This window comes from Triplophysa rosa, linkage group LG4, assembly GCF_024868665.1.
Source record: "Triplophysa rosa linkage group LG4, Trosa_1v2, whole genome shotgun sequence".
Taxonomy (NCBI): Eukaryota; Metazoa; Chordata; class Actinopteri; order Cypriniformes; family Nemacheilidae; genus Triplophysa; species Triplophysa rosa.
The window spans coordinates 22,881,520-22,896,934 of record NC_079893.1 but is presented as its reverse complement, the minus strand read 5'-3'; the positions used below and the strand labels follow the sequence as shown (position 1 = coordinate 22,896,934).

The following is a 15,415-nucleotide window of genomic DNA, read 5'->3' as shown; positions in this document are numbered from 1 at the left end:
ATGTACATGTTTATTTGGACTAAGTTCATTTTCATGGCAAAGAGGTACTTCACAATAAAATTAAATTATCTGATCACTCTTCATAACATTCTGGAGTATAGGCAATTCGCCATCATAAAAACGGAGGCAGCAGACTTTGTGAAAATTAATATTTGTGTCATTCTCAAAACTTTTGACCACGACTGTATACGCTCTACATGTCACACTACACCGTCTTCCTCTTAATGCTATGGATGACTCAGGAAATATGTGTAATAAGTGACTCACAGTTGGTATGTAGCTACAAGCTACAAGTCAGTGCCAGTTAGTGTCAAAAATCTAGGCAGCTTTATGATGATAGAAATGTTTCGTATTTGGGAATGAAGGCACATTTGTTGCTCAGAGCATTGCTTGAACAGCTACTATCAGTAAGGGTTGTAACGTGAATGTTTATTTCAATAAAACACTGATGTGCAACATCGAGTAGCCAGTCAAACATTTCAATGTCTAACAATGTAAACAAATATGTTTTCCATAGCACAGGACTCCCTCGCATTAAAGTTTGGGAACTTGCTGATCTAAGAAAATAACTAAATACATTACATTTCATACAGCGCCCTATACAACACAGCAGCAGAACGTGTCAAAGCAAGCAACTGTTGAATTGCAATGCAGTACTTTCATGAATCACAACCAAATGTATAATAAACTTTCAGCTGCTAAACTCTTTTTAATCTTTGCCGTATATTACAGTGCATTATAAAGAGATCTACAGAGTCTGAATTTACATCAACATTCACAGATTAAGCACTATTACAATCAAGATAAATTATAATAAATAAGACTTAAATTAAAAGCGACAAATCATAATAGTTGAAACCATCATACAGTGTAAAAAGAAAGTATTCTCTTAAGAATAAAGGTGCTTACAAGGTTCTTCACAGCGATGTCATAGAAGAACCATTTGGGGTTTTACAAAGAACCACATTCAGTCAAAGGTTCTTAAAAGAACCATCTCTTTCTTACTTTTTATAATCTGAAGAAAATCTTTTTTGGTCACAAAGAACCTTTTGTGAAACAAAGTTTCTTCCATAGCATCATGAAGCACCTTTATTTTTAAGAGTGAGTACATGGAAGAAGTTTCTTGTTGCGATTTATCAGAAATGAACAAGAAGCCGCACGGAGGTAGAAGTTTTACCACAAAATACACCTTTGAAGCATTTACAAATATATTTAATACAATCAAGACACATAAATATGCATGTTTGAAATGGATGCTATCACAATAATAGCTTAAGGTAACAAAAATAATATTTTTATATCCGCTGGTAATATCATCATAGCTGCAAATGAAGACTCTGCTTCTAAGATTTCTTGATGATCCCAGATGATTGAAAACCACCAGAAAGTGATTTTATTGTTTCTTCAGGTCTTATACTTTGAAATAAAGTTGTTCATTTCAGTATTCATCCTGTCACTGGTTTTATCAGCTTTCCTCAGGCTCATTTTTTGCAACTTTTTATTCTGCTTTTCCTTCATTTAAATAATGAATTATTCTTTTGGACTTTGGGGATTTCTTCTTAAACTGTTTTGCCGCAGTGTTTTTGTTATGAACGGTTTAAAACACTTCTTCTAAATGATGAAGCTTTAAATATACAAAAAACACCATTCATTCCTGTTCCGACGGCTTCTGAGAAGGACTTGAGTTTGAGGAAGCACATTCGGTTTCTTCACTGTCCGATCGCTCTTTTTGCTGGTCTGGTGTACGCGGCACAGACTCAGAAAGTGAGTGAAAATTGCCACAAGTTTCTGATGTCAATGGCAGGTTGCGCTCTAATGGCTCTTGAATATCAAGGCCCTCCTCAGAATGAACACAAACATCATTTTCCACACCTTCCTCTTCTGAATTTATGAAAGGCTCTTCTGTGTGCATGAGCTGATGTCTACGGCTTACCAGATCTTCATCACATTGTCTTGCTTGAAACTCACATTCTTCTGCCCCCATCTCAGAGAGACATACAGGGTTCTGAGAGTCACAACAGCCGAGAGTTTTACACTCTGTCGTCTCCAGAGACGGAATGCTTTCGACTGGTTTACCGCATTGTGGAGGCTGTGAGACAGAATACGAAGAGTTAAAATGATCATGTGTTTGATTCACCTCGACTGCAACAGCTTCAAAGTCTGTACTGAGCGCGGTGTCTTCTGTGACCTCCTCTCCAGTGACAATCTCTTCATCTCCTATTGAAAAGAGTTTTATTTAAATGTTATGTTCATTATTTTAAAATGAATATAATAATTTTCCAAAAATAATGAGGGGATGGGGACCCTGTTGGTAGCAACTTACCCATTGACTCTGGTGTTAAGTGTACTGACTGTTCGGTGGTGGATTGGACATGCTGGGAGTCACTTAGAACAATAATTGCTTTCCTTCCTGAACAAGTAATGTAAAGTATAATTTCACATAAACAATACTTGTACATATATTTATTTTTAACAAAAGTGAGAGAGTGTGTTTTATAATCAAAAAATTATATTGAATGAAAAACGTACTCCCTAATCCAAGAGACACATTGTAGGTGATGCCTTCAGAGCGTGAAGAAGAAAGCAGACAAGAAAGGATGGAAAGCAGAAATAGAAGAGTAAATGTAGATTGTTTAAAATTTTATTACACAATACTACACAGAAGTACCCAAATGTACACTGCAATAAGAGCAAAGATATGAAGACTGAAAGACATTGATTTATGTTGAAAATTGAAAAAGGAAGTGTGTGGTTTTAGATGTGATGTTTACCTGGCAGACTCCACAACCCAGATACTTCCAATGTTTTTAACTTCCTCTCCAGTTCTGCAACCCGGTTTCCCAGGATCCTGTTCAAATATACATACAACATTTTACAACAAATATGCCTAACCCTTCTTTTCGATCCATTGTCAGTTCACAATACAGTATCTCACAGAAGTGAGTACACCCCTCACATTTTTGTAAATATTTTATTATATATTTTCATGTGACAACACTGAAGAAATGACACTTTGCTACAATGTAAAGTAGTGAGTGTACAGCTTGTATAACAGTGTAAATTTGCTGTCCCCTCAAATAACACACAGTCAGCCATTAATGTCTAAACCGCTGGAAACAAAAGTGAGTACACCCCTAAGTGAAAATTTTCAAATTGGCCCAATTAGCCATTTTCCCTCCCTGGTGTCATGTGATTCTTTAGTGTTACAAGGTCTCAGGTGTGAATGGGGAGCAGGTGTGTTAAATGTAGTGTTTTCACCCTGTCTCTCTCTCATACTGGTCACTGGAAGTTCAACATGGCACCTCATGGCAAAGAACTCTCTAAGGATCTGAAAAAAAGAATTGTTGCTTTACATAAAGATGGCCTAGGCTATACGAAGATTGCCAAGACCCCGAAAATGAGCTGAAGCATGGTGGCTAACACCATACAGCGGTTTAACAGGACAGGTTCCACTCAGAACAGGCCTCGCCATGGTCGACCAAAGAAGTTGAGTGCACGTGCTCAGCGTCATATCCAGAGGTTGTCTTTGGGAAATAGACGTATGAGTGCTGCCAGCATTGCTGCAGAGGTTGAAGGGGTGGGGGGTCAGCCTGTCAGTGCTCAGACCATACATCAAATTGGTCTCCATGGCTGTCGTCCCAAACGGAAGCCTCTTCTTAAGAGGATGCACAAGAAAGCCCGCAAACAGTTTGCTGAAGACAAGCAGACTAAGGACATGGATTACTGGAACTCTCTGTAAGTCGCTTTGGATAAAAGCGTCTGCTAAATGACTAAATGTAAATGTCTGATGAGACCAAGATAAACTTTTTTGGTTCAGATGGTGTCAAACGTGCGTGGCGGCAACCAGGTGAGGAGTACAAAGACAAGTGTGTCTTGCCTACAGTCAAGCATGGTGGTGGCAGTGTCATGGTCTGGGGCTGCATGAGTGCTGGCAGCACTGGGGAGCTACAGTTCATTGAGGGAACCATGAATGCCAACATGTACTGTGACATACTGAAGCAGAGCATTATCTCTATTATCGGAGACTGGGCTGCAGGGCAGTATTCCAACATGATAATGACCCCAAAAAAAGCTTGGCCAAGCATGTCTCCAGACCTAAACCCTATTGAGCATCTGTGGAGCATCCTCAAACGGAAGGTGAAGGAGCGCAAGGTCTCTAACATCCACCAGCTGCGTGATGTCATCATGGAGGAGTGGAAGAGGACTCCAGTGGCAACCTGTGAAGCTCTGGTGAACTCCATGCCCAAGAGGGTTAAGGCAGTGCTGGAAAATAATGTTGGCTACACACTTTGGACCCAATTTGAAAATTTTCACTTAGGGGCATACTCCCTTTTGTTGCCAGCGGTTTAGACATTAATGGTGTACTCACTTCTGTGAGATACTGTATATAAAATTATTTTCATAGAAATAAAAACCTCCATCTGTATATCAGAATGATGAGATGCAAAATTAACACACTTGTTGGTTTGCCGCTGGTGCTGAATGACCATATTTTTCTCGTGAATGGTCTCCAGCAGTGCAGTGGCCAGAGACTTCAGGTCACTGATGGACTGAGAAGTGACCGGAAGACTGCAGCCATTCTCTTCAGACAGCAACAGCTCTTGTACTGCAAACATATTAGAAAAATCCTTTTGCAGAACCCAATTGTTTACTGCTACTGTACTTCATAAGTCTTGTATATTACCTTGTTTGGCAGAGAGCACACCTGTGAGAGCAGTGCTGTTTGCTTTGCCATACACTTTGCAGTTCTTCTTGCTCTCTAAAGCACTCTAGAATAAAACATATTTGCACTTGCTGAAGAATGAACTTGATTAAACATACAGTTGTAATTGCAAGCCAAACATACATGTGCACATGACTTTGGTTGCGAGGACAATAAATACCTTGTACTTCATGACATTTGATTTAAGGAGGCTGACCTCCTCCTGAAGCTGCATCAGCCTTTCATGCAGATATCTACAAACAACAAACCAGATATGTACAAGACCTTCAACACGATAAAGAGATAACAGATGACTAGTACAGACTACGTAAAGCATATAACTTGGGTCTACTAGAAAATAAAGGACATTTTATAAAGGTTATGACCATTCCTGTAACTTCCCCTAACACACCAACAGGGGTCAGTCTCATCACAAGTTCAATCATGATTACAGAACAAACACAAGTTCTTCTCAATATTATTATTATTTTCAAGGTTTACCGTTTATTTATTTATTTTTTTTTATTTTTTTTGGGAGGGGTAAATGGCATGCTAAAAATGGGCACATGGGCATGTTAAGACACTGTTTAGGTCCCTTTTGACTAAATGGTTAGTTCTGGTTTCACCAATAGCCTAATCATATACCTTGGTACATACATTGTTCTCAACATCGAGGTTACATTCATGCGATCAAAATTGACCTATCGCTAAGCCCCGCCCCACAAAAACAGATGAGCCAATGGCAGCTGACTATCAGTTGCACGGGGACAGGTGACACCGGTGCTTGTACATTATACCGCTTATTTCACGGCTACTTGCTACATGAGAAAAAACTGGACATGAAATGTGTATTTGAAATATTTTATTAGCTCATTTTAACCGAATGCAGACCTTCAGTGAGGAAAAGACGTTTACTTTCAGTTAAAGGAAATGAAAATTCTGTCATCATTTACTCACCCTATGACATTATATTTATAAATGATTAAACCAAATTGCCTGTTTGTGACATCAGAATGTCGTTTCAATGATGTCGTTTCAATCTGATGTCACAAACAGGCAATTTGGTTTAATCATTTGTAAATATAATGTCATTAAAAGATGATTTGCTGCATCCGGGTTACCGTGTTTAGTTTTGAGAGGTTGTTATCTGGGAATAACGAACCTGCAAATGTCGCGACTGGCCAGTCAGAATTCAGCATTCCAACGAGCCGTGTAATCATTTATTTTATTCCATCTGCTAAACCTAAACAAGACAGAGCAAAATGTGGGCGCAGTAACCTAGTTCAACCCCAATCCCAAAGAAAACGGTTGTCCTTACTCTGATTATTACAATTTATAATTTCCATTATAGTTTCAGCTTTGTTTGTTTTTCAGGGGCAAGTCTTGCAAATAGCATCTGTTTACTGTGCCAGGTTTTCTCAATTTCTGTGTCTTTGGCTTTGGCTGATATTACTTTATGGCCCGGTTTTACAGACAAGTCTTAAGACTAGTCCCAGACTAAAATGAATGTGTGACCTGTCTTAACTGAATATAACTTGCCCAGAAATATCTTAAAATATATCAGTGCCATTGTTTTGTGTCAAGATGCACACCAGTAATGTATTCTTCTAAGGTATTTTTATAAAAGCGACATAAATATCTTAATCTAACTAAGGCATAGTCCTGGTTTAAGATAAACCGTGTCTGTGAAACCGGGCCTATATGTTTTTTAAGTTGTAAAAATGAAATGTACTGGCTGTATGTGATTTTTTTATTTCAAATATACGGCTGCAGTTTTGCCTTTAATAACAATTTCTGCATGTGGCAATTCCAGTCCAGAGAATGTAAAGTTGTAATATGTGGAAGTTGTGAAAAAAATTAGGCTAAAAAACAACATTTTTATTTGAAATTTGAAAAAAAAGTCACTAGATCACAGAATACATACAAAATAATCATTTTATTTTAACATATACTTAAATTCAGGAAAAACTGTCAATAATTTTGGAGACTCCTATTTTTACATCCTAATCTTAAGAGGTCCAGTGTATGAATTTTAGTGGCATCTAGTGGTGAAGTTGCGAATTGCAACCAACGGCACCTTTTCAAAGCATTACGGTGTCTGACACAGAACTAAGATGTTGTCACGTTTTCACTTATTTGCCAAAGGAGATAACATATTCACGAAATGCACTCTGCAGAGCAGTTTGTCAGTTTAGGGAAACTGTAGAAACAACATGGCGAATTCCATGTAAGGAGCGGTGTATTTAGATAGAAATAGCTCATTCTAATGTAATAAAGACATAATGCTTCATTATGTAAGCTCTTTATACACCTCTGAAGATATAGTTATGTAAATTATATTGCATTTTTGTCAATAGATCCTCAAAAAAAATGACACATTGGACCCTTAAGTACTCTATAAACCATTTCTTAGACTCATACTATTATGTAAGCTGTCCTAAACAGGACACCACTGACCTGTTCTCCATACACAGAGCATCTATATCCAGGATGCGGTTGTCATGGCTACCCAGGATGTGGTTAATTTCCACATTTAGCCTCTGGGCTTTGTCTTGGTACACATTACGCTCTGCTCTTACATCCTGAAGTTCATCCGTGGCTGCCTTTAAGCTCTGTTCCAGCGCTTCATTCTACAAGAGCAAAGGGTTAAGTTAATATCCTATGCCTATATATTTGGTACTGTTTCAAATGTTTTATAGCTAAGATCTAAGACATCAACAAAACCTGTCAGACATTGAGAATGTCAAGTCAGATTTTAGCCCCATATGGATGGAACACCAAGAGCAATGCACCTGTTCTCGAGCTCTCTCTAACTGCTGAACAAGATCTTCTCTCTCATGGGCTGGAAAGTGACGCGCCCCTACCTCCTCGTCCCCTAGACGCTGCTTTGCGATGGTCATCCTCAGCAGCTGTAGAACGGAAAGTTTAGAGACTTCTGTGCTATTATATATGCAGTGTTTAAAAAGCCTCATGTCCATATCATATTGTAGCAAGGAAGGCGGGGCGAGAGCCGTGGGGCGGGTAAGGCGGGGCCGGCGGCGTAAGTGGCAACGAGTGTCAGCTGTGCGAGCGCCGGTCCCCGCATGCCTCACGGGGGAGCTCGGGAGCATAAGAGGACGAGCGACCGGACCATCGGGGGAGAGGATCCGGGCCCGGAAACAGCTAAGTTTGTTTATGTGTTCGTGTGGCCGGCAGTCGACCGTGAGGTGGCTGCCGGCCTGTTATTTGCTGTTTATTGTTTATTTATTTTTGGATTAAAGTTTATGGTTTGAATGATGCCGGTTCCCGCCTCCTTCCTTCCCTACATTGAACTTTGTTACATTGGTGCTGAAAACCCGGGAGGAAGGAGGGACAGGCTGCCGAGGAGCCCTCGCCGCTGAGCGGCCTCGCGGTGCTGAGGAGTTCGGGCAGCACGGACGAGGGCGTCCGCCAGCGGCTGCCCGAGACCGTGGTGCTGGAACGAAGAGGATTCGATGGGGACGGAGAGCCCGCGGCCAGGAGGCGGCCAGAGGATCGGGCCGTCCACCGGACGTCCAGCACCACAACCTAGCGCCGCAAGGAGGAGCCTCGGCTGGGCTGAGGACCGAGCGGCAGCGTGTCAGGGAACCGGACCACTTTTTTTTTTTTGTCCTCTCTCCCCTCTCTCGTCCCGGTCTCTCGGGATGCTCCCGGCTCCGTTCTCTCGCCTCGTCCGTGCATGTCCCAGTCACTGGGGCCTCATGGGAGAAGGCCCCCCCGGGGGGGGGAATAAGCACAGGCTCTGTGCTGCCCCCCGGCCTGTGAGGGGTGATGGGGGTATGTAGCGAGGAAGGCGGGGCGAGAGCCGTGGGGCGGGTAAGGCGGGGCCGGCGGCGTAAGTGGCAACGAGTGTCAGCTGTGTGACCGCCGGTCCCCACATGCCTCACGGGGGAGCTCGGGAGCATAAGAGGACGAGCGACCGGACCATCGAGAGAGAGGACCCAGGCCCGGAAACAGTTAAGTTTGTTTATGTGTTCGTGTGGCCGGCAGTCGACCGTGAGGTGGCTGCCGGCCTGTTATTTGCTGGATTATTGTTTATTTATTTTGATTAAAGTTTTGTGAATGTTCGCCGGTTCCCGCCTCTTTCCTTCCCTACTTTGAACTTTGTTACACATATGTCTAACAGTTTGAAACTAACCACGCCAACATCTGCATACGATTAAGTCATGCAAAGTGACATCATACCTTGTTATCACCCTGCACCTCTGCTAAACGTTGATTCAGCTCCTTCATTTCTTCATACAGCTGTTTGTTCTGTTCTCTTGAGTCTCTCAGCAACTGGGCCAGATTGACCTATAGTGAGTCAAAATATCAGTATTAACATAAAATTCAAACACAAATTTGCGAGTATATAAATAAAATTAGTTGAGACTCCTGTAATGGAATTCTGGGGATTAGGAAGTACTTAAATGTGACCTTTTGCAGAAAGGAATCAACATGGTCAATGTCACTTATTTGTTAAGAGGTTTATTATTATCTCATGTTTCTTTATGATATAGCTTTTATACCAATGTTAAACCTAATTTAAGGTTAAATTTGGAATCTAAATCCCAGATCTCAATGTTCTCTCCACTACATATTTAAAAAGATGTTAATATCAAAAGTAGGTGCACAGACATACTTGGTTTCTTTTTTCAGGTGGCAGAGAGGGGTCACCGTCCTAATAATTAAAGAAACATTGTCAAACATTCTTATATTTCATACTTTTATTTATTTGTAACACAATCGAATAAAACAGGAATGCATACTATGAGCTCTCTGTATTTTTTCTTCAGCCCTTGGTGGCGCTCCCGAAGCTGGTTTGCCATCAGTTTGAACTGATCCCGTTCCTGCTGGCAGGTGTCCAGCTCTTTTGATAAGATCAGCAGTGCCTCCTTTTTACTCTCCAGCTTTCTCTTGCACACCAGGAACTGGACACAGATAGAAAACAATAGAGTTTGAATGTTTGAGATAAATGCATTAGTCACCACTGCAGGATCAAGTAGGTTCTTGTATGGTTTGAAGACATTTTTAGCTAAACTTTTTATATGGTGAAAATAGTTTTTTTACAGATAAAAATATTAAACGTATAATTCTGAACTTCACTGTGGTGCACTTATAAGACGTTTAAGACAAATGCGTTTAATTATCTAAGAGTACCTACTTTATAATATGTAAACAACTAGCTTCTTTACCTGTTGCTGGACCAATTGTTTGGTATAAAAGTACAGTCTGTGGTTTCTAATAAATATAAATTTGACAAATAGGATTATATATATATATATATATATATTTTATTTCAATAACATTTCAACAGACATTGTAATAACACTGTTTTGATGGATTCTTTTGGCCACAAAATAACAGCCAGCCATATTACAATATGCCCATGTTGTTTATACCTATTGAATCTGTAGCATATAATGATAAACCCGTTTACCATGTCAAACTGTAATAACGCAAAACTACAGTATGCAATCAATACTTAAAAAATAATAATTACAATGAATAAAGATCCATGCCCATTCAGCACTGTTCATGGATCTTGACATGGAGAAGAGAATTGCGTTAATCCCTCTTAATGATGTCAACCTTCGGGTTTTATTTATTGCCGTGGTGAGCTTTAAAATAGTGCGACATTTCCTATATTATTTGATAAGGAGCATGTCATGTGAAATAAAGTAAACACTGGTTACAGTAACATCGCTACGTCGATGTATCACATTAGCACCATTTACAGAACTCGTTACATTTTACAAACCTTAATCGATAAAGAAACGAAAACCCACATAAGCAGACTGAGCAGAACCTGTACTGTCAATCATATTGCCATGATTCATAGAGTGCAGTAAAGCATCAGACATCAATATCGCGTGCCCTACCTCGTTCACCAAACCTTGCCAATCACTTTCGCTTCTTCTAGAAGGGTTCATGGTCGCAACGGCTAGACAAATCTAATATTTACTTGAAATATAAGTTATAAAGGCGTAAGCATCTATTGCAACGAGGAGAACACGGTTACATGTTTTAGTCTTCAACATCACGTACATCACTTCCGGTGGCAATGATGATGGCCAACAGCAGCGTACATGTACGTGTCCCTTTAAGCCAGGCTAGTGGGTTTTTTTTAAGCCAAGCAAGTGTATCTGCAGACATATCGCAGCAAAAATGCGAAAACAATATAAAATGTCTAAGTTAGTTTATTTAAAATAGATGATGAATTATGTGATAATGGTGCTGCTAAAATGCTGATTGCTAAATATTGGCATGGAAAATCCATTATTCTTACACATATACAATATTTCCAGGTTATAAACTTGATGTTGTACGTAGGCTCTAACGTGTTTCCTATAACGTTTTCAGGCTGTAATAACCTGTAGTTATACAGTTATTGTTGTCATTGAGCAATGACCAAATAAGGTCAATCAATTTTGTCTGCAGAAACTGCAATGTCTTTCTCAATAGATATAATACTAATATGTGTATTAAGTAAGAATTTTGTAACACTAGATCTGACTTCATACAACACTGCTTTACACACATTACATACTTTAATAATACAGTTTTTATCTATAACTTTTATTGATTACAAATAAAAACTTAAACTTACTTAAATAATAAACAAAACTATATTATAAGAAATATGCTTGGGTTTTTTTCACAAAGAATGATGAGCAAAGCAATCAATGTGCTGTTTCGTTTATTATCATTATTATATTTCCAAAGATACATTCAGTACAGTTTCGCCAGCTATAGTAATAAAACTAACAAACAGCTGCTTCTCTGCAAAAATAATAAAATAAACAAAGAATTTACTTTATGGCTTTCAGTCTACAAAAGCAATGCTGTTGAGGGTCTCTACTGAATAATACCACTGCTAGCCCATGCTTGCATGTCAAAACAGCATTACATTAGAAGTCCACAATGTCTTGGATTAACCTGAAGCCCGAGTCCTCACCTCATTGGACTCGGAATTCAAGAAACTATCTGAAGCACCAAGATATGATGAAACAGTCAAATATGATTACATTTTGCATATATTTACCTGCTGTGCATTATAAATTCAGATTTAAATAGAAAATGTTGCATAAATGTATAGCTTTTGCAAGACAGACGATAGAGAGAATGTTTCAGCCCTTTGGCGACCTAATATTATACATTCATAAATGTTACGGTTACATGTGTACATACAGTATATTCAAAGACAGATATACTTAATAACAACACGTCTCTTAACTTCATTTGGTATAATCAACCAAAATATGTTCAAACACTTTGGTTTTGCCTTTGAAGCTACTGGCTAGCACAAAGTCACGCTGGTCCGTAGACAGTGCGGTAAATGAGCGTGGCCATTGAACATACACATCCCTGAACTTGTTAAACTTCTGGTTTTCCTCATCCCATCTGAAGATATGAGAAAAAGAGTAATCACTGCTCAGAATTAAATAATGCTGGTCTTTGAAGCTGACAGGCTGCAGTACCGTGGCTCCACGTGAAGGGAAGCCCTGTACTTCTTCAAAGTGTTTGCCCGTCCACCTCATGACTTTTGAGTCACCAATGTAGCAGGCGAGGGCAAGATAGAGAATATCATTAATCCTAAAGGCCTTCACACTGGCAATGTCATCCATGTTCGGTATCTCGTAATGGAGAGCGAACTTCTGGGTGCTCTTATTCCACTGGAACATAACAGGAACCTGGGAGCGGCTAACTAGTATGAGGACAGGCTTGCCATCTAAATCCAAAAATTCTGCGTCTGTATCACGGTACCACTCGTGAAGAAACTGGTATGGGTAGAAACCCGTCTCATTCCATTTAAAGAGGGTGGTCATTCCAGCTTTGGAACTGTCCACAATAAGTAAAAACCAGTCATCTCCAATCTGGAAGACTTCAATGTCATTTGGCTTGGACACGTTGAGCATTTCAACCGCTTGAAACTTGGTGAACTTATTCTGCGTTTGGTCATATCTGTATACAAGGGAGCTGTCAAAAAGCTGAGATACAATGACAAATGCCTACTCATTGATCAGAACAGACCGGCAGCCAACGACAGAGCGTCCTGAAATGTGATTAAAATTTTTTTTTAATTTTCAAAAAAGAATGTAATTTATGGTAATATAATGGTAACCTAACATTGTCAAACCTGTGATGTTATCAAAAGGTCTGAATTTCGTCTCAATATGATCCCATTCCATGATTATGCAGCTGTCTGAATTTGGAACTGCCATCGCAACGTATATATCCTCTTTGTGAAAGAAGATGTCTGCCGACATGGATTGGGTGTTTACTATCTGATGCTGAACAAAATCTGGAAGGCAAAGAAACAGACAAGCAACATTCATTCTCATGAAAGAAAAAAAGACGATGTGATGAGTCAAAATCCAACAGAAGAATCAGAAATTAGAGATGTAGTCACCCGTAGAGACACATTTGCTGTGTTTTTCTGGCACATCTTTTAGAAGGACACCCTTCATGTTAGATGGACTGGCACAGTAAACATCTGAAATTGTGGCATTGGATCTTTTTAACCAGAGCATCAGCCACATCGACTCACAGTCACAATGGAAAATGTTCCCTCGTAGGTCTCTAATAATTTGAAACACAAAATAAACAGTTTTTTTATCTACAAAAAAAGATCTACATCACACATGGCAATGCTATATTTCCCATGTTGTTTATCAAGTTACAACAATCTAGCATGGTATATAAGTAGTAACATTGATAACATGATGATTGCATGTTTACAAGTAAATTGCAAATAATGAATTGAAAAACTTACAGCTCAATTAAAGAGCGCAGATCAGAAAAAAAACCTCTGGGCAGTGTTTTTATATTGTTGTTTGCCAGCGATCTGTAAGAATAGGCAGGAAATTACTAAAGACAAAGAGGCAAAAGGACTCATTTATACTTTAAGCGTCATTATACACTCTAAGCGATTTAACATCAGAGCACTCCATATGTAACATCAAATTATGCATTGAACTAAAACAAGAATTATAATGAACAAAGACTACCATGCCTGCCAACAATTGTTCATGTTAAATATTGAAAACATTAAATAGAAACCCTATTTTTAACCAATGTCAAATTTGTGTAGTTTTATTTTTAAATACATGAAATGCAAATAAAACAAATTTAAGGATAGCTTAAGTAGGCTTGCCTTTAGTAATAATTTGATTTAACTCCATGATTCTTTCATCAGCCTGTTACAGACTTGCTGTAACTGATACTCAGTAATGGCTCAAGCTAGGCTTTTATTTTGATACTTGTTTAATTTGATACAACTTTGCATTGCCTTGCAATATGCTACATACTTACAAATGCGTAACATCGCGAAGTCCTCTGAAAGCATATTTGCTTATCTCTTCAATCTTGTTACCCTCAATGAACCTAATTTGTCAAATTAAATGAAACAACAAAGTGCACATCTCTATGTTATTTTATCATACATGAAGCAGGCAATTACTCTGTAGAACAATGGATAACATGGTCTTAAATGAGATGCCCTTACTGCAATATTAGATTATATTAGATTATGTTGTATTGTATTGTATTTTTTTATAATTTCATTAAATTGCATTAAATATGCATTAAATATATCTGTCTTCTTAAAAAGGTTACAAACACTCACAAGTACTCGAGGTGGGGAAGCCCAGAGAATGCATCCTCCTTTATGGCAGAGAATGAATTTGAACTAAGAAGACTAGGAGGGAGAAAATATTGTTTTAGACTTATGTAAAGATATTACAAAATACAGCCATCCTTAAAGTTTATTGACCATAGTACAGAAATCTCACAACCATAACAGAGTGTCCTTTGTATATCAGTCTTTTGTAAAACAATGACCATGTTGTGTTTTCTAATGCAGATAAACAGGCAAATTCAAAAGTGCTGCATCAGAGTGGTCACTTACAGTAACTGCAGTGAAGGCATGAGAGAGAACATAGCCTCCTGGATTTCTGGAAAACTGCAATTAACAATACTCCTGTATAAAAACAAATAACCTGCATTGATGATGATGATGATGAAAACACTTTTATTTCTTGTTAAGTAGATTTCATTAAACATAGCGATGCAATGCTGGTACAGTTTATAGGACGTTAAAATATCTTTAATAAAATTCGACTAAATTTCACATTTTGATTATATAAAATGAAGCACACTGTCGCTAAAACGTTTCGCGAACATAACGGACTTACAGAGAGTTGATTTCACTCGGTATAGATCTTGGGATGGAAGGCGAACCGACGCAAATGATAGAATCTGTCGTACAAGTGCATCCTGAAGGACACTTGAATATTCGCTTTGATCGGGACAGTTGCAATGAACAAACGAACAGAAAAGTTAACATAACACACTTTCGATTGAAAGACAATTTAGCGTTTGCGCCATCCATGGCTTTGAAGCTGAGTCGAAAAGCTCCCCTGTCCCGTGCGGTAATAGGAAATGCAGCATCCAGTGTAAAAGACTGACTTCAGCAGGTTTGATGCAGGCAGTGCTTTGGACTGTCCCATTTCAGAAGAGGCCTCGTGTTCAATAAAATTAAAAAAGAAGAATGTAGCTGTCAGATCTAGAATTACGTTTTTCTACAATCTAGAAAATTGTTTTAGCAACTATTTTAGTTATTGATCAGCAGGTTTACAGAATTGTCTTGATGCTTCATATGTGGAGCATGTGAAAAAGCTCAAGGTATCTTGACAATAAAAATGTGGGTAAATT

General features: G+C 38.8%; 2 protein-coding genes across 3 annotated transcripts; both read right to left on the bottom strand.

Moving 5' to 3' along the window:
- Window positions 1–380: 380 nt before the first annotated feature.
- On the bottom strand, window positions 381–10,752 carry ccdc149b (coiled-coil domain containing 149b). 2 transcript variants are annotated; one of them, XM_057331125.1, is made up of 13 exons: window positions 10,582–10,752; window positions 9,469–9,630; window positions 9,342–9,380; window positions 8,906–9,013; window positions 7,495–7,611; window positions 7,160–7,332; window positions 4,884–4,956; window positions 4,685–4,769; window positions 4,459–4,606; window positions 2,772–2,848; window positions 2,530–2,562; window positions 2,324–2,410; window positions 386–2,217 (listed from the first exon to the last, which is right to left on the bottom strand). In XM_057331125.1, the coding sequence occupies exons 1-13, from the start codon at window positions 10,630–10,632 to the stop codon at window positions 1,649–1,651; spliced, it is 1,722 nt and encodes a 573-aa protein (XP_057187108.1). In that variant the 5' UTR covers window positions 10,633–10,752; the 3' UTR covers window positions 386–1,648. The 2 variants fall into 2 exon arrangements, with proteins under 2 accessions (XP_057187109.1, XP_057187108.1); XM_057331126.1 differs by lacking the exon at window positions 2,530–2,562 and having other exon boundaries at window positions 381–2,217.
- A 612-nt stretch (window positions 10,753–11,364) lies between these two features.
- Window positions 11,365–15,150, bottom strand: lgi2b (leucine-rich repeat LGI family, member 2b). The gene is given in 8 exon segments (XM_057332183.1): window positions 11,365–12,755; window positions 12,840–13,004; window positions 13,113–13,282; window positions 13,476–13,547; window positions 14,015–14,086; window positions 14,328–14,399; window positions 14,610–14,681; window positions 14,896–15,150. Coding segments are annotated over 8 exon segments (1,638 nt in total). The 5' UTR covers window positions 15,093–15,150; the 3' UTR covers window positions 11,365–11,937.
- Window positions 15,151–15,415: the final 265 nt, after the last annotated feature.

Bases quoted from the DNA above. Each gene is read 5' to 3' on its own strand.
- ccdc149b (XM_057331125.1), bottom strand. From the start codon at position 10,632: ATGAACCCTTCTAGAAGAAGCGAAAGTGATTGGCAAGGTTTGGTGAAC. The intron at 7,333-7,494 runs GTGCATTGCTCT...TTGCTCTTGTAG, and splicing joins TAGAGAGAGCTCGAGAACAG to AATGAAGCGCTGGAACAGAG. The intron at 4,607-4,684 runs GTAATATACAAG...ATATGTTTGCAG, and splicing joins TGTGCTCTCTGCCAAACAAG to TACAAGAGCTGTTGCTGTCT.